This window comes from Globicephala melas, chromosome 11 (assembly GCF_963455315.2).
Source record: "Globicephala melas chromosome 11, mGloMel1.2, whole genome shotgun sequence".
NCBI classification, from domain to species: domain Eukaryota; kingdom Metazoa; phylum Chordata; class Mammalia; order Artiodactyla; family Delphinidae; genus Globicephala; species Globicephala melas.
In genome coordinates this window covers 68,721,615-68,749,068 of record NC_083324.2, presented here as the reverse complement: position 1 = coordinate 68,749,068, position 27,454 = coordinate 68,721,615, and the positions used below count along the sequence as shown (strand labels likewise).

At 49.1% G+C, this 27,454-nt stretch overlaps 1 protein-coding gene across 3 annotated transcripts in view; it reads right to left on the bottom strand.

The window, feature by feature from the left end:
- The window catches only part of DAAM2 (dishevelled associated activator of morphogenesis 2), a 111,644-nt gene that overhangs the window by 32,724 nt on the left and 51,466 nt on the right, over positions 1-27,454 (bottom strand). For all 3 annotated transcript variants that reach the window (XM_060308307.1, XM_060308306.1, XM_030870821.3), the window contains exons 2-6: positions 13,328-13,553; positions 7,202-7,291; positions 3,581-3,655; positions 3,049-3,143; positions 65-398 (exon numbers count right to left, since the gene is read on the bottom strand). In XM_060308307.1, the coding sequence (XP_060164290.1) occupies positions 65-398; positions 3,049-3,143; positions 3,581-3,655; positions 7,202-7,291; positions 13,328-13,495 (762 nt within the window). In that variant the 5' untranslated portion in view covers positions 13,496-13,553. The remainder of the gene's footprint in view (positions 1-64; positions 399-3,048; positions 3,144-3,580; positions 3,656-7,201; positions 7,292-13,327; positions 13,554-27,454) is intronic.

Sequence of the window (27,454 nt, the reverse complement as noted above, 5' to 3'; positions counted from 1 at the left end):
CCAAACCGCCCCTCTCTTAAGGCTCCTCAGCTCTTTTGATATAAGCCCCCCACCAGCCCCGCACCTGGAAGCGCGTCCGCTCGGCTGCGTACACCTGGTAGTGTAGCATGGCCTGCAGCACCTTCTTGTGGCCGCCAGGCACCAGGCACACGGCGCCCAGGATCTCCAGCACGGCCACCTTGGTCTTGCTGTTCTCCGTGCGCAGGCTCTGTGCGATGGTGCTGATGGCCTCGGGCTGTGCCAGCACGTGTGCCCGCCCCTGGGAGTTGTTCATCAGAGCTTTGATGCAGCCGATGAGGGAGGTGTGGATGCGGCTTTCACAGGTGGCGTGGTCCATGCTCCGGAGGAAGTTCAGCAGACAGGTCAAGCCCTCCAGCTCGATGAAGCGGGTCACAAACCTGCCCAGACCAAGAGCCATCAGCAAAACAGGTATCCTGCAGTTGCCTATTATTCTGTATGCATTTTGCAAACAGCTATCCCCTTACCCGGGTACCGCTGTGTCCCACCGACAGTAGCCACTTGGTTCACTTGTAAAGTTTATCTAAAGCGCTAAAATCCTATCACCTCACAAGACTCAGATCTTATTTGCATTTTAAATACCAAGCATTTGCACGTCGTTGACTGTGGGTTACACAGCTATGAAGGTGTATATGTGAAAGAGATGATCATGATAATTATTAGGATAATTATCATGGCTGTTAAACCTGAAGACTCATCACCAACGACGATGGGAATTAAGAAAATTACAGTCAGAAAACAAGGAGGACTTGCAGACATGGGAGCCATCAGAGTCACTGCAACAAGGGATCAAGGCTGGGGAAGGCACTCTTCAAGGAATCCCTAAGAAAACATCTGAGCTATCTTGAAGGTTAGCAAAAAAACATTAAAAACCCTTTAGTTCAGTGGTTCTTAACCTGGAATCTGTGTTCCCCTAAGGGGTCTATGGCTAACATTCAGGGGTCCATGAACTTGGATGGGAAAAGAAAATTACACTTTTATTTTTGGTAAAACCTCTACCTGAAATTTAGCATTTCCTTCAGTGATGAATGTAGGCAATAAACTACAGTGGCATTAGCAGAATCTGTGACTTTGTCACACAAAGAAATCACAGCTATTTTCATCTCTAATTACAGTTGTTACAGGTATCTCAAAATATCATTTCCACTCATCAGGGCTTCAAAATTATGGTGTTGCTAGTTCTTATTATTTAAGGCATAAAGAAGTACATTTATTGCTATCTCACAAATGTTTAAAATTTGGTAACTGTATTTCAATTTAATTGGTTCATTTTTAACTTTATCTATTTCTATCTATTTTACTATTTAACAACATCACTCTGATAAGCACTCAAAAGGTTTCATGTGGGTGGCAAAGTCATCCATGGCACACACACACATACACACACACATACATACACACACATACACACACATACACATACATACACATACATACATACACACACACATACACACACATACATACACACACACACACACACAGAGGCTTAAAACCCTTGATTCAGTAGAATAATTAATGATCTAAGGAAATGTCGTAAATGAAGGTGAGGAAAGCACTACATATAATTAGTACATTTGATCCCCAGAGCATTTGTATTTCTACATGATTAAAGAAATACACCTAGAAAAATAGAATGTACTCTTAAATTGTTAAAAATAGGTATTATTTATTTTCTAGTTTATACTTTTATGTATTCCACAAAATTTCCACCATGACTGTGTGTGACTTTTGTAATCAGAATTTTATTATGGGGAAAAAAAAATAAATGGAAGTGGGAGATGAACCCGGCAACCTCCCCTCAGCCCTTCTACTTCCTGACTTCCTCATCCTTCCTCATCCCCTGCCCATACCAGGTCCCCACCCCACCCCGCCTGAGCAACAAGCAGGGATTAGGGGGCTCCCGTTCTCCTTGAGGCTATTTCCAGGCTCCTGGGTCAACCTAGACCACACATGTGCACGTGTGCGTATGTGCATGCATGCGTGCACGCGTGCGCGCGCACACACACACACACACACACACACACACAAAGATCATTGTGCTGGTAACAACTGGAGCTCTAGAGAAAGAAAAGGCCTGATTGTGGTGTTTGCCAATCTCCATGGTATAAATACCGCCAGCAGAGCTGATTTCAAAGTATCAACGTGTGTCATTGAACGTGGAGCTGGGAAGAGATGCACCGTTTACGTATTCCCACCAGGCACACACAGTGGGTGTAAACTCCCTGAGCACAGGTAACAGTAAAGAGCATGCATAACAGTAAAATGGAGTCAAATCATCAGGTAATTAAGGAGTGATACGTTTCAAGCACTTAATTACCTTTGTTTTTGACAGCATTTATTTAATCATGAGTTGATGTAATTTACATTTTCATCATAGCTATGTTTAACAACCAGCCTGCAAAACTGCTGAACATTTTGAGAGTTGGTTCCCACAAGCCGGAATGAGTTGCCAGACACAAGAGGAGCCTGTGGCTCTCTTGGGCCCTTTCACAATGTGGCCTGGGACGTGGGGAGAGGCTCTTTTCAGCCCTTGAGACACCCATCCCCCCCTTCCTTGCCTGCTCCCACTCTAGATGGAGAAATCTCATCCAGAGACACCACAACGGCCCCTAGTGGCTGGAGTACTTCTCACCCACACTCACCCCTCTGGCGCGGGGCCCCTCACGTGCACAGCTCTTTCTTGTGTACCTGTCCGTATGCCCAACCCCCACCCCCCCATCCTGTTCTGTTTTCCCAATAAAACAAGCACCTGCCTTCAGTTTCTCTTCAGGATCTGAGGTTGATCTCATCTTCCCATGTTCATCTCCCCTCCCCAACATGCCCATCCTCTGGCAGCATCCCTGCTCCTCACAGAGGGGGTGTAGGAGCCAGGATGTGAAAGGAGGTAAAGTGAGCTCTAGGGGATGCGGGAGAGTGGAGTTGGCCAAGGGTACTGGGATGGTAGCAGAGCTCTGCGTGAAGCTTCGGGAAGCTGAGGGGACCGCTGGGTGAGGGGACGTGGAAGGAAGTGAGGGAAGGGGACATCACCTCATGGGCTGTGTCCGGAGGGCTGTCTTCAGGTCTTCCACGACTTGGTTCCTCATCTCTGTCTCCTCCTCATCAAACGCGTACAGACTCTGCATCTGAGGTCGGAGAAGGGGGCAGAGGTCACGCTGGGCTGCCTGTCTCCCAGCTCCCTGCCACTCCCGGCCCGAGTGTGACCCGGGGGCCGCCCTCGCCTCAGGAATGGTGAGGCCTCAGGGAACGGTTTACTAAGACAGAGTGACAGACTCTGAGAATAGCCATTCCCAGGCTTCACTCTCCTCATCTGTAAAATGGGGAGAATGATCAGCCCAGACTATTTCCCAAGGCTGTGTGATACATACATAATAAATGTTTCAGTGGTTTGGGGGAATCTAAAGTCACACAGGGGAGGGAGGGATCAGGATAAAATCTTGAGAATAACTGAAAAGTTGCTGATCCCCAGAGAGGGTGGGCTGTGGGGTGCAGGGGAAGATGATGACCACTCTCCCCAGAGCCTTTCCAGGCAGGGCCGGGGCAGGACAGGGGCGAGGCTCACCGCGGCCATGGAGTTGATGCGGTCGATGTAATAGTCAGGCCAGCTGGTCGCCAGCTTGTTGGGATCCTCCTGTTCCTGGAACAAGATGAAGGACTGGATGGACCCCCCGGCAAGACAGGCCCACAGTCTGAGACCCTGAGCTTTGTCCCAGGTCAGCATTCAGATTCATCTCCTAGCCCAGCCTAGACAAGGTGACTTCGAGGAAGTTATAAAATCTCCCCAGGCTTCCATTTCCTCCTTGGCAAAAGGCAGATCGTGGACATCGAATCTCAGGACCAACCAGTGACAGAGGCAGAAACCACACAGGTGTATACACTTTCAAACAATATACACAATTAAAAATAAATTCTTTTTTTCCCCCTGTTATATCTGTTCTGACTCTATTTAATAAAATACAATTTTAAGTCTGTTGAATCTAATGAAAATGTGTGCTTATATTTTGTACATCTCCTTTTTCAAATTTTATTGTTTTCTGATAATATCATTCTCATCGTATTTTACAAAAGTATTTGTCGGTGACAGTTTGGATATTTAAAAACTTGGTCTTTCAGACAGTTTGGGAAGCACTGATTGACATAGAGCATTTGGTGCAGCGCCTAGCACATAGTAGGTACTCAGTAAACTGTAACTTTAAAAAAGGAGGGAAAAAGACACTCCCAAGGCCCTGGGTTTGGAAGGAGGAAGGGTCTGTGCAGCTAGGAGGTAGAGCCCAGATGAGACATGGCCCTCGGGCCCCAAGAGAAAGCCTCAAGTCCTCCCCAAGTGTGGGCAGGAATGAGGGGAGCTGGACAAGAATTGATGCTGACTGAAAATCCAGTCCTCTCCTCCGGCCAGTGGGTCTGCTTCTGGGCATTACACACACCCTCCTCCTTCCTGTCCCTGTCCCTGTTTCATCTGGAGGTTCCCCCTCATCTGCTTTCTGCCAATTTCCTGCTTTCAAATTAGCATGAACATTTACCTCCTCCAGAACCTTCCTGTTGAACCACCTGCCTGCCAGCCGGCCTGGACTTTGCCCTGCATCCCTCAGCCTCATCCACTCTGGCTTCACGATTTTGTTTCTTAAAATCCAAATTTTAGGGCTTCCCTGGTGGCACAGTGGTTGAGAGTCCGCCTGCCGATGCAGGGGACACGGGCTCGTGCCCCGGTCCGGGAGGATCATCCACATGCCGCGGAGCAGCTGGGCCCGTGAGCCATGGCCGCTGAGCCTGCGCGTCCAGAGCCTGTGCTCCGCAACGGGAGAGGCCACAACAGTGAGAGGCCCACATACCGCAAAAAAAAAAAAAAAAAAAATCCAAATTTTAGATCAGTGAGAAACCTGGCTTGATCGGGTCTTTGTGACTTCACGTGGATATATATGACCAAAGTCCCCAAATTCTAGCTTCTGCCTTAGAGAGGAGACCACAGAACATAAACGAACATATCATGAAACACATACTTTCCTGCCTTTACTGGCTCCCCATTTAGCCATTTCACATGCCTTTAATGAGCACCTACTACATGCCAATCACTGCACTGAACCCTGAAAGTACTGAACAAAAAGTCATCCACATAGTAGTCTGTCTTGTGCCAGAGGCAGGGTGACCGGTGCTCTATGTCCATTTGTGGGCCATGGAAACCCAGGGTGGGGGGCATCTAACACACAAGGCTCATGTGGGGGCTGGGGTAGGGGGTCTGAGAGGACTGGGCTGAGTTACTCAAGATTACTGAAGCTAAGAAAGGGGGAGAGTGTTAGAGACAAGAGGAAGTACCATGTGGAAAGAGAGGGGGGTGTGAAAGTGGGTGGGGAGATGACACACAACTTGGTTTGGAAGGCGGCGAGAGATGTCCTTACATTTTAGTGCGTTTTTTATTTTAGCTGCATAAGGGATCAATGTCAGGGACCTCCAGAGTAAATCAGTTTGGAAAGTGGAGAAGCACGAGATAGGATGAGCTACTCCTGAAATTAATTTTCTCCTTCCTCCCTCCCTCCCTTCCACGACTTGAGCTTTTGAAAGACCTGCTTTCCTCTCAATGAGATTCCTAAACACAGAGCACAGTATTCTGCAGGTGCTTAATACATGCACACTGAGTTTACTAGACAGTGGCTTGCAGTGCATGCAGGTTCTCAAGGCTCTGGCAGGCCTGCATTCCAGCATCATTGCAGCACTTGCCACGACTGGCTGGTGACTTTGTGTGAAGGCCTCTCTAGGCCTTCCTGGCCTCCTGTGTAGAATGAAAGACTAGATTGGGTTGCTCCTCGGTTCCTTCCAACTCTAGAATAGTGACCAATTTTATGAGCTCGGTCTGGCCCAGTATGGAGCCCAGAACAAATATCTTGAGCGAGAAGAGTTATAAAAGAGCCAGGAATGGGCTCTAAGGAGCACGAAGGAGAAACAGCCCCAAACCATCCCAGACCTGCCCGTCTTCTCCCAGAAGGGAGACTTCTAAGCCTCAGGTGTGGGAAGAACCGGGTCCTAGCTCCCAAACACCTATACACTCTTGAGCTGCAAGCCTGAGAAACGAGAGGGTGGAGGGGTGGGGAGGAAGGTGGGCCAAGAAAAGAAAACTAGAGTGAAAGAAACAGGCTCAAATAGAAAGGAGGCAAGAGAGACGTAGAGAGAAAGACATGAAGGAAAGAGACATAGAGATGGAGGAAGAGAGCAGAAAGCACAGCCACTGGGAAAGCAGAGGGGAGGAGATAAAACCCAATTAAGATCTGACTGCGGCCCGGCTCATCCTTCTAGGGAGGACCATATTCAGGGGACTGACATCTTTTTTTTTTTTTTTTTTTTGCGGTACGCGGGCCTCTCACTGCTGTGGCCTCTCCCGTTGCGGAGCACAGGCTCCAGACACGCAGGCTCAGCGGCACGGCTCACGGGCCCAGCCGCTCCGCGGCATGTGGGATCTTCCCAGACCGGGGCACGAACCCGTGTCCCCTGCATCGGCAGGCGGACTCTCAACCACTGCCCCACCAGGGAAGCCCAGGGGACTGACATCTTTTAATGAAGGAGAGGAGGAAAGGGAGGAAAGGGTGGGGAGAGTGGAGACCAGTGTGTGTCCCTGATGTGCATGCTGCCCTGGGACAGGGACACAGCCTGGGATGGGGCGGAGGGGGGGGGGCTCAAGATCCAGAAGAGACCACTCACTTCCCCCCAAATGAAGTTCTTCCAACAGAGCTGCCCCCAGGTATGGCCCAGGGCGCACACCCTCTCTGCATACGCACAGGCACAAGAAAGGAATCTAGACTTTTTTTTTTTGGCCGCGCAGCTTGTGGGATCTTAGTTCCCTGACCAGGGATCGAACCCGGGCCCATGGCAGTGAAAGCATGGAGTCCTAACCACTGGACCACCAGGGAATTCCCTAGACCTGTTATCGTATAGCTCCCTTACCCAGCACCAACTCCTGGAACCCAGTGGGCACCTGCCTCCAGGATTTTTGAAAACCAGAATCCTATGTCCCTGAGTGTAAGCTCCATGACAGCAGGGATTATTTTTGTCCTGATTTATTCACTGTCACTCCTCCAACACCTAGAACAGGACAGGTGTACAATAAATACTGGTTAAATGAATGAGCAAAGCATGGAGGCAAGGGATGCCGTGCTGTGGACCCTGAGGGACAGCAGAAGGGAATCAGAGAGGGCACCTTCTTCTTGCTGCAGTAGATCTGCCATTTCTTCTCAGGTGGCAGTGCAAACACAGCCTCCCGGTTTTTGTCGGTGAGATCCAATTCATCCTGCAAAGACAACAAGAAATACATCTGAAACCCAGACATGGTTGACCTTCGAATATTCGGTCCTACAGGAAATTACAGTTCCCTCGAATTCCCTCAAAGCCCTCAGCCTGCTGTCCTCCTCCAAAGAGCATCAAAGATATGATAGGGCAATTCTTTTTCTAGAAGTTCAGCCCCATCCTCCCATCTCCTTGCAGCAAGCCCTTGAGCTTCTATCCAAGCATCTTTCACTTCCTGTCCCCGTCCCTGGCTCCTCCTATCCAGGTCCCCTGTTCCCTGCCCATCTCCCGTATTGCTTTGCTAGCCTCTAGTCCTCTAGCCTGGAGTTTCCTGTTTTCCTTCCTTGTCCTTCTTAAGCTTGTCAACACCATAAATCAAGGCTTGACAAAGAAAGAAATCAGTCTACTGATCCAGTTTTTGCCCTCACCCTTCAAACCTCTGTGCCCTTTGAATGTCTCCCCCAGAAATTCTCTGGTTCCCCCAACCTCAGCATGGGTCCCAGCACAACTGAAGAGACCTGGTAAAGATGATGAGCTGAGCATCTCTCCTGGCAACGAGGGCACGCCATGCCGCGGGAGGTCTGCTTCCCATGGAGGTGTGCCTGCCAGGGATAGCCCTCCTGCTGCACCACCACCAAGACAAGGCTGTGCACACGCAGGCTGGGCTCCAGCAGCTGGCCCACGCCTCCCCAGGAGCAGGACTGGGTAGTTTCTGACGTCATCAAATTTAGGGTAACTCTTTCGGTAGTTTGGGATGATTTTATAGGTTTGGCTGTGCTGAATGGCCCCTAAAAAAGTTCTCTTATTATTGAAAATTCTTCTCCTGTGATTCATGAGTTATGCAGGCGCTCATCAAAAAAAACAGTCAACGGGCCATGGGAACATAATGTGCTTTTCAGCTCAATTCTTGTAAGTTTTTTTTCAAAAAAATAAAAGCAAAACTTACATTAAGATAAAAAAAAGCATAGGATTACTAATCTTTACATTTTCTAAAGTGATAGTGAAAGTAATATCTAAGAAGGTACAAGGGTCTTAAATATCAATATCTACACTCTTTGTCCTTTACTTTTATTCAACGAGAACATTTTAGACTTTCCTTCACATAGATCAGAACGGTCCAATAGGAATATAATGTGAGACACATGTATTTAAAAAATTGTTCTGGTCACTTTAAAAAATTAAGAAGGAATAGTTGAACTTAATTTTAATAATACACTGTATTTAACCCAAAATATCTAAAATATGGTCATTTCAAAATATAATCAATGTTAAAAAAAAAAAAAAAGATCAACGAGGTATTTTACATTCTTTTTTTCAAACTAAGTCATCAAAATCTGGTGTGGATTTCCCATTACAGCTCACGCTGGTTCAGACCAGCCACGTTTCAAGTGTCAGCAGCCCCACGTGACCAGTGGCTGCCATCCTCCACGGCACATTCAAAGAGAACTTGAAACTATGCCCATCGGGTCACCTGCCTTTCGAACTAAAGACTCCAGCAGATCTAATGCTAGAGGAAGGTTCTTCCCTAGAACCACTCTCTTCATATCCCAGGAATGTCCCCAGACCCTGCTCAAGGTTTCTGAACCATTTCCTTTCCATGGTCAGAATCAGAAATAAAAGAAAAAGATAGAGTTCTGTGCACCTGACCCTGCCCAGCACAAACTCCATCTCTTCTACTTTTGCTTATGCAGTTAGTTCCACCCGGCCTGCCCTCCTGGCCCACCCATCCTGTGGACCCTGGTCTGATTCCCGAGCTCAAAGTTAGCATCCTCCCACAAGCCTTCCACAGCCCCTCCCAGGTAAGAACACTTCTCCCTTCCTGAACTCCAGAGCAGTTATGTTCAACCTTGTATCCTGGCTGTGTACACACTGGTCTTTTCTCACCAGTGGTCTCTGTCACTAAATCGAAGGACCTTTCTTGGCAATTTGGTTCAGCCCAGGTAGCCCATGACTCTGCGGACCATCCACTCCTTACTGAGTCTCTCTTCCCTGGTTTCCTGGACAACCACACTCTTGGGCAGTCCTTCCTGCTTCACTGTATGTTCCTCTTGGGACCCCCGACTTCTCCTCCTCTCTCCTACCATCCAACGTTGAAGTCCCGAAGGGCACCATCCTGAGTCCTCTCCTCCCCTTCCTCTATGCTTCCCCGGGGTGAAGCCTTCGCAGCCATTGCCAAGGACTCAGTGACGATCCTAAACTCTCTCAAACCTGTACCTCCAGCTCACCAGTGTCCTGAGCTCCCGATCCTGGCACCCAGGTGCCTCCTATACTGATCAACTTTGGTGACCCTCAGGTACCTCCCACACTCATGCAGTGTCAGGATGTGCCAGGCACTGTTCTCAGTGCTTAAGGTTTACTCATTAAACTCGCAACAACTCATTTTACAGGTGAGTAAACTGAGGCACAGAGAACATATGCAAACTTTGTTCATCAGACCCAGACCCTAAGTCTGGGTCTCCACTGGCACATCCTGTCCTGTACAGGGTCCCACCATCCACCACAACCTCACGTAAGAAACCTGGCGTTCCCCAGTTCCTGCTCACTCACCAATCCCAACAAATCCTATTATACTTCCTTCTCAGTAGCTCTTGAATCTGTCCACTTCTCCCCATCCTCACTGCTAACACTTTAGTCCAAGCGACCATCCTCCCCAGCTCGGAGTGCACCAAGAGCTTCCCAATGGTCTACACAGACCTTTTTTTTTGCACTGGATTTTAATCTTTAATATCTAACATTATTGCTTTAGGGCATGTTTTCCCTGAACCAGGAACACAGTGCTAATTACATAAAAATATACACATAGAAAAAGTAGTTACCCATTTTCCCGGGGAAAAAACAGTAACTTCTAGAATACTCAAGTGTTTTAATTACAAAGGCTTGGTCATCTCATTTATTAGCTCTGTGACATACATATTTAAATTAAACATTATTAGACAACCGTTACAACTTATAAAGGTAAGGTGCCCTTACTGAGTAAAGAGATTCTCCCGTGAGTAGATGTGTCCCTTCTCCCACCCTGGATGGAGGGACCCTACTTTTTTTTAGGAAAGTAGATTGGATCACCTCAAACCCCTGCTTAACCTCTTCGGTGGCTTTCTATCACCCTTGGGATCGAATCCAAAATCCTTGGTTATTCTCATCGTGATGGTGCTCCCCCCAAAAGGACCCAGCTCTTTCCTGACTTGAGACTCTCACATCTGCTGCTGCTTCTGCGGGGGACTCCGTGGCCCTCTTCTGCACCTCCATTCACTTATCTAACCATCGCTGTGCTTTCAGATCTCCATGGAAGTGTCACTGCTTCAGAGGAGCCACCATGACCGCCGGTCTAGAAGAAGGCTCCCTGCTAGACACTCCCACAGCTCCCCAAACATTTCCTTTCAAAACACCCACCACATTATCACTACTGTTCAAGATCGGCCTTCCCGTTCGGCTTCATGTTCTTGGGGGCAGGAACTGCTCCTGTTGGTTCATCATTAAATCCCTGGCAGCCCCACGGGGCCCAGCACACAGCAGTCTCTCAAGAACTATTTTTCATTTGTTTGATCAATACCTCACGCTAGTCTTCCTGCAGACAAGATGGGTCTGACTCATCCTTTTTTGCCAAAGTAACTTGTAAAAAAAAAACCAAAAAACCCTGCCACTTAAAATGCTCAATAAATACTTGGTGACTAAAAGGGCCAAAGGAAGGAGCACTCCTTGACATGTCCTTCTTTCAAAACTCACGTGCTCTGCTCAAGAAGACATCCCTGCCCGGGATTAATGCAAGAAATACATTTTTCATCTTCATTCCCAGCTCCTATCCTAGAGCTCTTAAATCCCTTGGAATTTCATGAATGATAGAAGTGATAGGAATATCTTTTGTTCTTGACACAGAGCTCCTAAATCCCTTGGAATTTCCTGGGTGATAGGAGCCTCTTTTCTCCTGGGGAAGTGACTCTTGGTGGACCCTAGATAGCTTCGAGGTGGAGGTTGGTCGCCAGAAGGATCAGGCCTTGATTAGAAGCCTAGAACATTCACCCTCACTTCCCAAACTCTGGGGAGAGAAGGGCTACAGATCAAGTTAAAAAAATCTATCATGTCAAAACTGCCATAAATGCCCCTAAATGGTGAGGCTCAGAGAGCTTCCGGCTGGGTGGATGCATCCACGGGTTGCGAGGGTGGGGAAGCCCAGACTCCACACGGGCAGACTCCTGTGCTCAGGACAGAAGCCTTACCCTTCTGGGTCTAACCCTACGTACACCTTCATCTGGCTGTTCACATGTATTCTTTAGAATATCCTTTATAATAAACTGGTAATAGTAAACAAAGTGTTTCCCTGACTTCTGTGAGCGAGCGGCTCCAGCAAATTATCAAACCTGAGGAGGGGATGGTGGGAACCCCCGATTTGCAGCCACATTGGACAGAAGTGTCGGGAAGCTGGGACCCACCACCTGTGGTGGGCGTCTGAAGTTGGGGGCTGTCTCGTGGATCTGAGCCCTTAACCTGAGGGGTCTGCGCTAACTCTGGGTAGTAAATGTCAGAATTGAGTTAAATCATAGGACGCCCAGTTGATGTCTGTATAAAATTGGAGAACTGCTTGGTGTGGGAAAACCCACATATTTGGCGTCAGCAGTATTCTGCATAAAAAACGGATCTTGCAGGACTAACACGGATCAGGCTCTGAACGTTATTCTACGCTAGTAAAGGCTTTGTTCTCTCCCACCTCCGGCCCCACCCTGAGGAAAGGCATGTATCAGGACCATGAGTTTTCCTGAAGCTGATATGATGAGGAAGGCGGGTCACTGTTTCTCATCACGTGCTGGGTCCCATCTTATAGTGGTCCTGTGATTTGAAGAACTGAATCGCCTTAATCAGATACATCCGTGACCGAATCCAAGTGTGAAACCCCGTTCCCAATCACACTGCCTTGTTTCTCTACAGGTCAGCCATGAGAATGAGTGACCAGGAATTAACGGTAGATGACCCTGTGCTTACTGCTCTCTGCCAGGGTTCAGGCCCGAGTCCTGGGCAGGGGTCCTGCTCCCCAATCCGGGACTTTCTTTGGTGTGCAGGCTTTGTCTCACCATCAGACCTCCCAAGGGAGGAATCATGCTTCTTTCCTGTTCTGTCTGCTTGCGGTCAGAGTATGACATGTCACACACAGGGTGCTGCTGTGGTCTGAATGGGTATCACAAAGGGTCAGGAAGAGCTGCTACCAGTATAAACGACAGAGCTTCTGTCTTCCCCAGGCTAGACATGGGATGTCGTCATCCCAGAACCTACCCACGTTCCAAGTGTGATACAGGCATCTCTACCTTCCTGTTTCTGGTTAATCATCCCCTGTTCTGAGACTTGTGGTTGCCAAGGGGGAGGGGGCTGGGGGAGGGATGGAGTGGGAGGTTGGGATGAGCAGATGTAAGCTATTATGTATAGAACGGATAAACAACAAGGTCTTACTGTATAGCACAGAGAACCATATTCAATATCCTATGACAAACCATGATGGAAAAGAATATAAAAAATGTACACATATGTATGACTGAATCACTTAGCTGTATAGCAGAAATTAACACAACATTGTAAATCAACTATACTTCAATGAAAAGAAGAAAATCATCCCCTGTTCTGAGGTACCCAGTGTCCGCCTACAGAATTCCACCCTGTCTCTTCTTTCTGTGCTCGAGATAAAAGGATCCCAGGGAAATTCCAGCGAGCAGAAGAGAAAAAGGTGCCAAGTGCTCTGATGTTCTCCGAGGCCCCTCACTGCCTGATTTCACAAAGGCGTGGACCTGCTCCTCTCATGGGAGCCTGCTGCTACCCTGCGAGGTCTAAAATCCAGTGGAGATATGACGGAGGTCCACCTTTCATGGTGCCCACCCCAGCGAGTAACTCTGTTTCTCCCCCATAGCTGAAATGTCCTCGGGGCTCACCTCAGCCCCAAGCAGAGTTTCAGGAGGTGAAGATGCCGGCACATGGGCCCTTGCCCTCTGTCTGGCTCTGCCTGCTCTAGCCGTGGCCCTCCCCATCGCCAACCCCCCTCCCTTCCCACCCCCTCACTCACCACCAGCTCTGCAAAGCGGACGTTCAGCTCCTCTGGGTTGGGGATGGGACTGGAGAACTCCATGTACTGCAGGGGGTGGCTGTCCCGGAGGTTGATCTCAGGGAGGTCGCTGCCTCCAAAGCAGCACAGGAAGCCCAGGCCATGGCGGCTCCTCTTGCGGGGGGCCATGGTCACTTCCAGCTGGGGGGACAGTCCGCAGGCAGACGCCCTAGGTCCTCATGGTGATCTGGGTAGAACAGAAAGCACAGAGTGGTCAGGCACGGCGGCCAGGTAGACGGGGATGCGGCCACTCTGCCACCATGACTTCGTTGCCCAACTGTCAGGAGCCTTCAACCCAACAGCCAAGCCCCTTCCTTCTCCCACAGCCATGAACACTTTCAGATTCTCCCTCTGTGCCCCTAGAGGAGACAGGAGGGCTGTGGTCACAGAACGTGACTTCCAGGAGGTCAGAGCTGGCACTCAGCCTACTCTCTCTCTGACTGTACAGACGGGGACCCTGTTCCCTGTCCTCTGGTCCCCTGCAGACCAGTTTCCAGCAGGGATTCCTTACTCACTCGATTCACTCCAGGGTCTGGGGATACCCGCTTTAAAGGCGTCATCCAATGGGGAGAGAAGGGCTGACGTCGGCTGGCAGGGAAGACACCGAGCTAATCACATGGTGTGGCTCCTGGAGTGGGGGCCTCCATGGGACCAGAGGATGGAAGCCTCACACAGCTTTCTGCCCAGTCTGTTGCAGCCAGGCATGTTTGGATGGATGTGAAATATCAACAGGGCGTGGGTTCACCCACCCATCCAGAAGGAGGGGTGAGCTGGGGGAGCCATTAGAGTGAACCCTCAGTAAGGAAATGGGGCTGATCATTGGAACGGCGTCCAGCCAAGAGTGAAGGGGATCTGGTCAAATCTGCTTTCCATACCGACCAAGAACAGAGGACAGCACTATGGCCAGAGATCAGAACTGAGGGCCACCCAACAGTTGGGTGGTTGTTGGAACAGAAAGGGTTAAGTCTCTGCCACTGGGAGAGCCTAGTTCTATGGTGACCAGCATGAGGCTGAACGCTGGCCCTAGTCATTGATGTCACACAGCTACCAGGTAGGTTAAGCCCAATTACCTGCACATGGGCTTCCGGAAAGGGTCAAATGACCCCTGACCAATGGTTCCTAAACATGGTTTCAGATCTGGGCGGGTTCACTAGAGAGACCATTGCTTATCCACCACCCTGCTGCCCAGCCATATTCTCCTCATATTAATATATCCTAATTTTTTGAATAGAAATAAGATTCTGCCTTCATCCTTATTGAACATTACATCACAGGTTTAGGGTCAAGATTTTTTTTAATTGTGGCAAAATACACAGAACATAAAATTTACCATTTTACCATGTGTACGCGTATAGTTCAGGGGCACTAAATACATTCACGTTGCTGTGCAACCACCACCACCATCCCTTTCCCGAATTGTTTTCCATCTTGTAAAACAGAAACTCTGTACTCACTAAACGATCATTTCCCATTTCCCTCTCCCCCCAGCCCCTGGCAACCGCCATTCTACTTTCCGTCCCTGTGAATTTGGCTACTCTAAGTACCTCCTGTGAGTAGAATCCTACAGCACTTATCCTGGCTTATCTCACTTGGCATCATGTCCTCAAGGTTCATACTTGTTGTAGCAGAATATCCTGTCTTTTTAAGGCTGACTAATATTCCACTGTATGCATAGACCACACTCGGTTTATCCATTCATCTCTTGACAGACACCTGGGTTGCTATCTCCTTTTGGCTATTGTGAATGATGCTGCTATGAACGTGTACAGCTATCTTTCTGTGTCCCTGCTCTCAGTGCTTTCGGGTAATACACCCAAAGGGGTCAAGGTATTTTTGAGTCATGATTCTTAGCTGTTTCTCCTAGATCTGGGTCATTAACAGAATGATCAAAATGTCTCCATGGTCTGTACTTACACTGTTGCTAAAAATGTTGACCACAGCAAGGAGAGCGACAGGCCCAGATGACGTAGCTACTTTGTCTGGGAATGCCAAAGAAGTCGTCATTAACAGTCTCAGGGGATAGTCCTTCAACCAGCTCTGAACCCATGAACCCATGTGCTTATCTAGCCCTCATTTCTTTTTTTTTTTTTTTTTTTTGCGGTACGCGGGCCTCTCACTGCTGTGGCCTCTCCCGTTACGGAGCACAGGCTCCGGATGCGCAGGCTCAGCGGCCATGGCTCACGGGCGCAGCCGCTCCGCGGCATGTGGGATCTTCCCAGACTGGGGCACGAATCCGTGTCCCCTGCATCGGCAGGTGGACTCTCAACCACTGCGCCACCAGGGAAGCCCTAGCCCTCATTTCCTAAAGACACCCCAGGAGATTGTTTCCTAAGTTCTTGTGCACCTCCAAAAACGCCAAATCCAAGGCATTCCCTTGAACCAAGTTCTAGAACCTTAACAAAAAAAAAGATAAATGTGGCGTAACTTGTTCCTAGTGAACCCAAGGTTACTCAAGGAGAACACTGCTTTATTTCCTAAGCCCTAACAATCTAGCTAATAAATTCGCCATCTGAGCTGGCCTCTCCTATAAGACATGATGCATTTTAATCATCACTCCACTTTTTCTTTCTTTATAAACTTTGTGACACTTTTTACAAAATGTTTGCTAGCATTTATTAAATGTATCTGAACACAGAACTTTCAAAACGTTTTCTACAGAATTATTTTCTACCAAAGATATTTTAAGAAATATTGCCCTATACAATCCAAGAATTACACATCTTTTCTACAATATATACAAACCTCAGGTTATTCATGCAAAGGGATTGATCCTTCCTTCCCTTTATCTATCTATCTATCTATTAAATTAGGAGTTTGGGATTAACGTATACACACTACTATATATAAAATAGATAACCAACAAGGACAGACTGTAGAGCACAGGGAACTATACACAACATTTTGTAATAACCTATAAGGGAAAAGAATCTGAAAAAAAATAGCTATTTATGTATGTGTAACTGAATCACTTTGCTGTACACCTGAAACTAACAGCACATTGTAAATCAACTGTACTTCAATTTAAAAAAAGACTTTTTTAATAGACCCAGGAATACCTAACATAACACACTATCCAAGGTTGCCTTGTATTACTGGTCATCTTTTCTGCGTTTACGTATTGCCTCTCCACAGCTACAGTGAAGGCTCCTTGAGGGCAGGGGCCATGCCTCCTGCTTCTTTGACATCTTCCCCCCTTTATGGCTAATAAAATGCCTTGTGCTTAGTGGGCGCTCAGTAAATATTTTTTGGTCAATTGGCAAACAACCTGTGCTCATGGAAAAGGAGAAGAGGGGTCTTTATCAATCAGTCCAGAAATATTGATTGAAATCTCTGATTCCTAGTAGTTAAGCTATCAGGAACCCTTGAATGGAACAAGGGGACAGTCTCGAGGCTGCGGGTAGAGGAAGCAGCCGGCAGACAAGTGCAGAATCCTGGTTTATGTTGACAAAGGCCTGCAATAGGCTGGCGGCTGAGGAATCAGGGAGGAAGGGAGAGGTTAAAGCTCTCCAGGGGAATTGATAGCCAATGGGGGAAAAAAAAAAAAAAGAGTGGGTGGGATGAGACCCTGGCATCCCACTGTCAGGCTCAGTAAAGCACTAATTCTGTTAGGCAGATAGGGGTGGACTCCCCTGGGTCCTCCGCCCATCGTCAGTTTAGGATGATGATGCAGAGTCCAGACAAGGTCCCCTTGGTTTCATCAGCCTCCAAAATGCAGCTGCAGCTGGCGGGCAAGCCTGCTTTGTTGAGGGCACAAGCATGGGAGGGCAGGTCCTGAGGCGTGGTGAGGCTGGGTGGACGGCATGACGGGGCTCTGCGGCGGGATGGGCTGACGTCTGGGAGGACCTGTGAACCCTCTTCTGCCTTCACTTCCTCGACTTCTCGCTCCCTCACTCTCCCTCCTTGCCCTTCTTTGCCTTCAGCCCCTGAGCCAGGCTTTACCAAGGGCAGTCAGGGCGGGGGCCGGGGGCTGGCATATAGCTGGCCTTTTCCGTTAGTCTTACACTAGCTGTTCACAGCTCTGACTGCTCTGATTGGTTGGTGCCAGGCCATAACTTCCTTTAAATATTTTTAAGGTCTCCCCTGAGTACAAGAAATGAGGTGGAGTGGCCTCAGGAGGAGGGAAGAAGGAAGAAGTAGACAGAGACCCTCCAAACAGGAAGTACCATCCCCACAGAGAAGGACCCTAACTGCACCCACCCCGGGAGTGCCGCACACTTGCCCTTTTAAGGGCGGGCTGCTCACAGCTCCTCAGCGTGTTTATGTTCCTGAGGATGCCCTCCTCCCCAGGAACCCCTCTTAAGCCTGTCCCTGCCTCCCTTTCTTGGGGCCCCTTCTGCAGATCCAAGGCTAAAACCCCAGGCCCTCAGCTGGAAAGCATCTAGCTTCACAGCAGAGATCTGAAGATTGAGGTCCAAGGAGGAAACGTCTTATCTGAGGTCACACAGCTATGGGGACAGAGCTGGGGTTGAAACCCAGGACTCCAGCATTCAGGCTGTGGTCTGGTCACTACCCTCACCAGAGCTCCTCCTTCCATGTTAATGCCCCTTGTCCCCATCTTGCCCCAGCCCCTCCTGCAGCCTTCCCCCACCAGAGAAGACCAGACTCTACAGCTCAGTTTAGAAACAGTTCCAGGAAATTCCCCAGTGGTCCAGTGGTTAGGACTCAGCACTTTCACTGCCAGGCCCCGGGTTCGATCCCTGGTTGGGGAACTAAGATCCCGCAAGCCACATGGTATGGACAAAAAATAAAAAACAAAATAGTATTTAAAAAAAAAAGAAATTTTTTTTTTTTAAAAAAGAAATAGCTCCAATAAACAAGGTTCCCTGTAGACCAGGAGAGGGTTATGGAGATTCCAAAGGCCGCCTGCTTCTCCTCCACTGGGAGGAGCTATCTCCATCTCCCACCGCCCCGATTTCTCTCCTGCTCTAACCCCCCTTCACTCCAGCAGAGGCTTTGAAGTCAGACGGACTAGGATCTGACTCCTGGCTTTGCCTTCCCATCTGGGTAACCCTGAGCAGGAGGTCTTAACCTCTGAGAACCCCAGGTTCCTCATCTGTGACACCAAGGCAACAATGGCATTTTCCTCACTGGGTTTTGGTGACGAATAAACGATATAATGTAAGTAAAATGCCAGGAGCACCGCAGGCGTTCAATAAAGAAAGGCAGCACAGCTGCTGTGGCTTCATTATCACGATCACCAGCAAAGTGAGACTTGCCCTGCCCAGAGCCTGAACCGTGAGCCCTTCTCCGGGCACAGACGGGGCCACCAAGGCCTGGCATTGTAAGAACTTGCTCAGCCAGATTTAAGAAGCCACCCATCTTCGTCTTTGGTAACTGGGACGTCTGAACCAGAGGATCAGGGCTTTTCCTCAGGCTCTGAGCTACCTCTAGTTGGAAAAGTAAACCCCTGTCCCTGACCCTGGGCAGGGAGTGGAACTGTGGAGGTGGCCAGAGCGATTCATTTCTCCAAAATCCTTTTACAAAGAGGATCCATGGAGGGTCTCCCCATCAAAGGAGAATTGAGACGCAACATGGAAAAACAGGAAGCAACAACAAAACAAAAGCCAGTGGACTTGAACTTGGGCCTGAGAAATTGATCCCACCCCGCCCCCACCACCACCACCCACCTTTCTCTCCATGGAAACTTCCCCAACACCAACAGCTCCAAGCCCTCCATTTCCTGTCTGCCTGCCCCCTCCCCTTCTCCCCGTGGGGACAAGGTCTTCCCAGGACTATCAGTCCCTAAACCCAGACCAAGTGGCCCATGACGCCAAACCATCCGGTCACCACCAATAAGCCCTCCTGTAACTCTCTCGGGGTCTCCAGTCCTCTGGGTCCAGCCAGACTTCACCTCATCACGGCCTCATCCTTCCACACTGTGGAGAAAACATAGCTCCTTAACTCAGGGGACAGGGCTAGTCACGAGGCAGCTGTGGGTCGGGGGCCACAATGTCATCCTCTCTGGGCCTCAGTTACCTCTCTATGCTGTGTCAGGGTTCAGCTGAAGACCTCCAAGGGCCCCTTCAGGTCTAACCGTCCACATTGCCTGGCTCAATCTCCTTCCCAAAGATCCCCTCAGGGGCTGTCCTCAGCCTACACTGGGCACTCCTCCCACATTCCACCCCAAGCCAGGAAGCACTTCCTATTACTTGAGTCCAGAACTCCCATTTGGTTTGCAAAGATGAGAATCTTAACCCTTAACCCCCAACCCTGGCCCCAGCTCCTCGACAGACCAGTTTTTATTTACATTAATTAAAGCTTCAAAATCCCCATATCATTAGTGCTTACTCCTAAGTCTTAAGTTAGAGCCGAACAATGTTAGTACTTGAGGCTTTGGTATTTGCCAGACACTGGGCTATAGCTACCTCTCATGCTGCGAGATGGATGGCACGGTTTTAAAGAAGTGATTTAAAGAAAAAAACAAAAACAAAATCCTGTGGTTCAGAGAAGTTAAGTAACTTGCCTAAAGACACACAGCTAGTGATGGCATAGCTAGGATTCAAACACATGACTGTTTGACTCTAAAGCTACAAAACACTAAGCCATAGGTCTTGTGTCCAAGGAATACCTGATCTGAGACCTGCTCAGAGCTTTCTCAAGTGTTCTTTAGATCCAAACTCAATAATTCATGACTGAGCATTTCCTATGGGCTGGGCCAGGTGTTTTCACGGTTCCACAATCTCATTTCAGCTTCACAGTGACCCTGTGAGGTGGTTATTACTATTATCCCCCCTTACAGATGTTGAGATTGAGGCTTCAGCAGCTGTCACGTGGCTTATCAAGGACACCCAGCAGCTAAGGGACACAGCTGGAACTGCAACGAAATATTCTGACTCCAAGTTCAGTGCTTTTGGCCCAGAACCAAAGCTGACTCATAAACCCTTCCTTTAGCTCTTGGGATTGATGCTGTGACTTCGGGATGTTCAAGTTGCCCTTTCCTATCCCCTCTCCTGAGCTCCATACGTGGGGGTAACAGGGCAAGGATATGCTGCTGCATCTCTCCTTGGCCACTTCTCAAGTGCCAACTAGGAGTCAGGCCCTGAGCTGACAATTTTGTGCTTTATCTCATTTATCGCCCCCAACCCTCCAACAGCATGACTAACCCTTCTTACTGATCCTTAAGCCTCCCGAAGATCAGGCAGCTTGCCCAACAACCACATCCTGTGGGTGAGGGGCTAGGTTCTGAGGACCGCGGTGTCACCCTTGAACATACACGCTTTTAACCAGTTTCTAGACTGTGTGCTGGACACTGACCTGGGTGGTGAGGACGCAGGAGTAAACAAGGCCTGGTCCCTTTCCTCGAGCAGGTCCCCTTCTAGCGGGGGAGCTGAGGGAGTCAAGGCAGTGACAATCCAGAAGGATGGGGTGAGAGAGCCTGAGAAAGGGGACCTGGACCAGCCTGGGGGGTAAAGAAGAAGTCAGGGAAAGCTTCCAGGAGGAGGTGATATTGAAGAGGGGTTTTTTTCTGTTTTGGTTTTTGGTTTTTGGATTTTTTGGCTGCGCCGCACAGCTTGTGGGATCTTAGTTCCCTGACCAGGGATTGAACCCAGGCCCTCGGCAGTGAGAGCACGGAGTCCTAACCACTGGACCGCCAGGGAATTTTTTTTTCTTCTTCTTCTTTTGGCCGCAGCCTGTGGGAACTTAGTTCCCTGACCAGGGATCGAACCCATGGCCTCTAGTCTTGAAAGAGATAAGAGAATTAAGGAAGGGTGCAAGGGGTGGGAAAAGGCATTCCAGGCAAGGCAACAGCATAAGCAAAGGCACGGAGAGAGAAACAGCACAGAGTGCGTGAAGCCAGCGTCCTGTTAATTTGTGGCTACACTCGTATGCAAAGGGAATCAACAGGGTATCCAAGGACCTTGACTTGACAGCGGAGCTCAGGCACCCTGGGGAGCCTGCTCCTTTGCCCTCTTCTCCCGACCAGGTCCCCCCGGGGTCCGGGTCTGGGAATGGGGCCCAGAGCTCCCCAGAGATGCTGCACGAAACGTAAGAAATGTAAACCATGTCCAGTTCCCCAGGCAGGAGATTCCTCCCTACATACTGACCCTTCATGTGCCACTGGGCGTCACCTGGGAAATGGCCCCAGGCCCACCTTATCCAGGACCCGGCTTCCCAAGCGTCTGTTTCTTCCATCCCAGGCCACACTTCCGGAGCCTTCTGCCTACCCATCCCTCCACCACCCAGCTACACCACGCCTGCTCCCACTTCAAGTCTCTGAAGACCCTCCCCCTCGTGCTCTGTGGATAGCAAACAGGCTTGGGACCCCGCACAAGCTTACCCCTGCTTCCACCCTGAAGCTGCCCGAATTGCCAACATCCAACTCTACCCCACAGACTTGGTGGGGTTCTGTCCAACTGTCATGAGCTCTATGTGACTTCAGATAAGTTACTTAGCCTCTCTGAACCTCGGTTTCCTCATCTGTAAAATGGGGAAATAATAATAATACTTCATAGGGTTGTCATAAGCACGAAATTAGTTAATATTTGTAAAGTGCCTAGAACAGTGCCTAGTAATAGTAAACGCTATTAATAGCCATATAGATAAGCCACTGTTATAATTATGAAAAAACCCGAAAATGTTGGCTGTACGTATTACAGAAAGGTTCTCTATGTGAATGAGTCTTACATATTATTACAGGGGTTGGCAAATATCACAGGGGTCAGATCCAGCCCACAGCCTGTGTTTGCAAACGCAGTCTGATTAAAACACAGCTACACCACCTGTTCATCGTCTATGACTGCTTCGTGCAGCAGAGACCCGAGGGCCCACTAAGCCGAAAGTATTTCCCCCCGGCCCTTTACAGAAAGTTTACTGATCCCTATGTTACTAGGTTGAATCATATGTAGCTGACAGTGTTCAATTCTTTTCAATCTACAAAACCATCCATTTCATATGTTTCAACTTAGTATAGCATACGAGCTCACCACGAATCCTGTCTTACCCATTAAAACAGGAGTGCCCCGCTTTAAATCCAGTGACTCTGATCATAATAAAGTTATAATGATCAGTTTTCGAACATCTACCATGTTCAAGGTTTATCTCAAACGTTTACCACACTCCTGTAGGGTAAACGCGATCACCGCCCTGCTCCCCTCCTTTACAGGTGGGGAAATTTGGGACTCAGAAAGATGCAAAGTGTTAGCCTAGGACTCCAACCAGGTCTCCAGACCCCATGTCTACCACACTGTCCCCGCTGGGTGCTGTCTAAGAGGCTGCTGGGAATGAGATCCACCTCTTACTAGGACCAAAAAATGGAGTTTGTGAGCACTCCTAGACAGCGCTCGGCCACGTGGTGGACAGGGCCCAGTCGTGACTTCCCTGTCCTTCTCAGGACAGAACTCAGAACAATCTGACTTGTATTGTGAGCCTCGGGCAGGGCTGGGGAGGGGGCGGGGAACGCTTTCAAAAATAAGCAAGCTCTCTTTCCAGGACTGGGGAGCTATTTTTAGCAGCCGCCTAAATTATGGTTTCCCCTCCGCTCTGGGAAAGTCAAGAAAGTAAAAGTAAACTCTTGTAGCCCCAGGGTCCCCGCTGCAGGGTGGGTGAAGGAGGAGAGAAAGGGGTGTCTTGCTGGTAAAGTGAAACTGAAAAAGTCCACAAAGTGATATTTCTCTGACTTGGGGGTGAGTGTGGAAGTTGTGGATTTTCCAATTGGTTTTCTCATTTTGAGAAATGATGAAGAGAACATAGATTTCTTTGTCTCACCAGGACAGAAAACAAGCAGATAGTAGCTCTCCAAGGCCATGGTCAAGCATGCAGTCGTTCATTCATTCACTCACTCGTTCATTCATCCATCCGTTCATTCCCTGAGTGACTACCATTCACAAAGCAATTTTCTGGGTGCTTTAGATGAGCCAAATCCCATCCTCAACCGGGTTTACAGTGTTATTGGGGAGGCACAGTGTAGAAACCACCAGGATGCAAGGGAGAGAAGGAGGGAGGGAGTTCCAGGCTCTGGGACTGCAAGGAGGGGAGAGTGGCTTCTGGCCGGGGTGGTCTGGAACATTCACCAGAGGAAGTGGCATTGAAGCTAGGTCTCCGAGGAAAGAGGTCAACACGTGCCAGTGGGAGGGTCCAAGAAACCCATTCACGACAAAGGCGTGCAGGAGTGAGGACCCGGCATCCAGGTGAGTGAGGGGCCAAAGGAAGTCGCTTTGCCAGGCTGGGACGCAGGGCTCAAAGAGGTGCAGTGGAACACGAGCTGGGGATCAGATAAAGGCAGGCTTTGAACGGCAGGCCGAGGGGGAGGGGGAGGAGGAAGCAGCTCAAGGATGGTTGGTTTATTGGCTGATTCGTTGATTGGCTTATAGTAAAGGAGAGCCCGTGAGGCGTGATCCGAGCTGGGATTTGGACGAACAATTCTGGTGGCACCGTATCAGGGTGGATTACAGGAAGAGACGGGAGAGGGAGAAGAGTCTGGAAGCAGTTCTGTTTGATTCAGAGTTAATGAGGCCCTGAGCTGCCAAAGAGGAGAGAAGGGAACAGATGCCGGGGATGTCACGGAGGGGCGTGCGTGCCCGCACGTGTGTGACTGCATGAGGGGGCTTTGGCAACACACAGACTGGGCACAGAAAGCAAGGACTTGGGCTGAGAAGGGGAGGGAGCTGTGGGGAGCTCTTTGGGCCACAGCTGTGAAGTAAAAGGGATGAAGGAATTTCAACACCCAAGTCTCTGCTACCCATTAGAGCCAGAGGCCCGGGGCTCCCGGCCAAAGGGAAACCACCCAACACGTGACAACCCATCCTCACCCCCTTCTGCTTCCGGGAAGCTGAGCCCCTCCCCTGGCCCACACCAATGGGGCTGCTTTATTGAAGGGCTGCAGGGAAAACTACCCACAGCTTCCTCCTGGGCCATCCTGCCAGGTCTCCCACCAGAGCGCCCAGTGTGCTGAGAACTCACACCATTCTAGGCAACCCGGGGCCTGGGAGAAGCTCCCTACTGCCCACTCCTCCTGGGGTCCCAGACAAAGGCATTGTGTCACTCATGAAGGTGGGACATCGAGGTCCCGTCAAGGCAAGCCGGCCCTGGGACCCTCGCTGGGCCTGTGCACCTGGTCACACTCTGGACCCTGGGCTGTGTCTTCCCCAGGTGCAGTGCCATCGTTACAGACCTGCTAGTCCCACTCTGCGTCCTGCACTCACACCAGAAAAGGCCCTGCGTGTGTGTCGGGGCCTGGCTGGACATGAATCCTGGATCACAGGCACTTTCCAGCTCTCCAGGGTGGGAAGAGTAGGGGAGGACAGGGGTGGGGGAGGGGGGCTGAGCTAACTCCTGGACGCAAGTGACTGAAAAGGCAGACCCAGGGGGACCCCTCACCTGCCCCTCACTCTTGTTCATACAATTACATCCATCTATTCATTCACTCTGACAAATATTTGTTGAGCACCTAAGTACCCTGCTAATAAGAGCTGGAAAAATACAAGGGTGAACGAGTTCAATGTGGCGGGGAAGGGAGACACTCAAATGAACATCATAAAGTGTGGATATGGTTATGATAGGGGTAGTACAGGTGTGTGGGTCTGGGAATGTCTGCAGAGCTCTCTCCCAGTGGGGGGTTCCATTCTACTCTGAGCTCCCTGTTCATACAAAGGGTTTAGAGGGGGCATCGTGTAGTGGAAAGGGCACCGGGAGATAATCAGAGAAACCAGCAAGGGTTCAGGACCAGACATGCATCCCAGGGTTACTAATGCTATAAATGACTGAAAACAGCCAAAATGTTAAAACATAAGGATTGGTTAAATAGACGATAGATAGATAGATAGATAGATAGATAGATAGATAGATAGATAGATAGATGATAGATAGATAATAGATGATATATAGGCAGATAGACACACACACATGTGTGACAGCTTGAAGTAATTATCTTTGGGTTGCTGGAGCTTAGGGTTATTTTTCTTATCCTTTTCTGGATTTTTTCAAATTTCCTACAATGAGCGTTTATTCTTTTCATCAGAAAAGATAATATTATTTTTAAAAGAAGAAGATAAACAGTAGACTAAAAATGAGGAGACTCAGGTTCGAGTCCCAACTCTGCTCCAGCAGGTTACCTGCGCAAGACAGGAATGACCTTGGCTAAGAGCATCATTTCTCTGAGGCTTGTCTGTGAATGAGGAGGTCAAACCACACGCTTTCCAGAGTTCCTTCCACACCAGACACTAGGCTCTGTGCCACAGAACACACGAGGTGCTAAATGACGCTGGTTGAATGGAATCCTATCCCCTGAGCTCCATTAGTTCATCCTTCATTCAATTGTTCATTCATTCCACCTCCACTGTTTTCAGCAGTTACTCTATGCCTAGCACTGCTCCTGGTGCTGGGGATTTAAGGGCAAACTACGCAGATATAGCTCCTGCCCTCACAAAACTATAGTCTCCCAAGCTCCAAGTCCCCTTCCATTGTTCTTTTTCTTCCCGCCCTAACGCCCCATCCTGTTAATGCATTTTTTACCTTTTCTCCAAAATGCCTCAGGTGCATCTGTTTCATTTTCAAACACCAAGCTCCAGACCTGGTCCAGCTCCACAGGATCTCAGGCTGGGACCAGGGCCGAACTCTCATTTTTCCCCTCTCCCAGCATTCTGCAAACAGCCCTTTGAATAACATTTCTAGGAGCACCTGATTCTACATTGCTAGGTTCAGCATCCCTCAGGGTTCCCAATCCAAACTGAAAGCCGACCGCTTCCATTTTTAGGATGAGCCGTTTGGTGGGGCTCACAAATTTCATACTAAACCAGCTTGGAAATCAGATCTCTATCCATGTGTCAGGGAGGACTGCAGCACTCACTGCTGGTGCAAGTGCGGAATGGCACAGTCATTATGGAAAACAGTTGGGCTGTTTCTTAAAAAGTTAAGCTTACACCTCCATATGATCCAGTCATCTCATGCCAAGGTGTTTTCCCAAAACAAAGGAAGCACAGGCACATACAAAGTCTTATTCATGAATGTTCAGAGCAACTTTATTTGTAATAGCTCCAAACTGGAAACAACCCAAATGTCCATCAACAGGCAAATCAATAAAAAAATACTGTATAGTGTATCCATAAAATTGAATATTACTCAACAATAAAAAGGAATGAACTATTGATATACGCCACACGTGGATGGAGCTCAAAATAATTACACTGGGCTTCCCTGGTGGTGCAGTGGTTGAGAGTCTGCCTGCCGATGCAGGGGACACGGGTTCGTGCCCCGGTCCGGGAAGATCCCACATGCCGCGGAGCGGCTGGGCCCGTGAGCCACGGCCGCTGAGCCTGCGCGTCCGGAGCCTGTGCTCCGCAGCGGGAGAGGCCACAACAGTGAGAGGCCCGTGTATCGGAAAAAAAAAAAAAAAATTACACTAAGTACAAGGAACCAGAGCATAAAAGGGTACATACTGTATGAGTCCACTTGTCTAAAATTTGAGAAAATGCAAACTAATCTATAGTGAATAAAACCGGGTGGGTGATTGCCTATGGAGAGGGTGGAGGGCGGGCAGGGAGGGGGTGGATTATAAAAAGGCACAAAGGAAATTTGGGGGATGATGGTCAAACATGATCTTGATGGTAGTGATGGATTCAAAGGTACATACATATGCTAAAATGTATCAAATTATGTACTTGAATTATGTCAAGTTTATGGTATGCCAATTATACCTCAATAGAGTTGTTAAAAACAAACAAAACACGTCTGTTCCTAGCCTCACCATCTTCAACTGCCAAGGGCTCTGGCCACTGCAGCTGGCAACCCTCTAGAAGATTGCTAGTATCATAAGCTGCTCTACAGGGTCTAGGAAAGACCTCACCGCCCAGAGGTGGGGGGAAGGGGAACAAGGAGCTCCTTCCAGGCCCAGGCCTCAGCTGATCTGGTCTGGTCTTCCAGGAGACGGGTGGTTTACTGTAAGGAGTGTATGCTTTCATATTAAGCCTGCGAGCTTCACTGCCTTCATGGGCACACGGACGACAAAGCCCACCTCCCACGGCTACTGTGAGCATCACACAAAGAGCACATATCGAGAAGCCGGCACAGCACTAGGCACATCACAGGCCCTCCAACCAGGTTCCCTTCCCCTGTCCCGGCCCCAGCCTCCTCCCCAGGGGTGGCTAAGGTTCA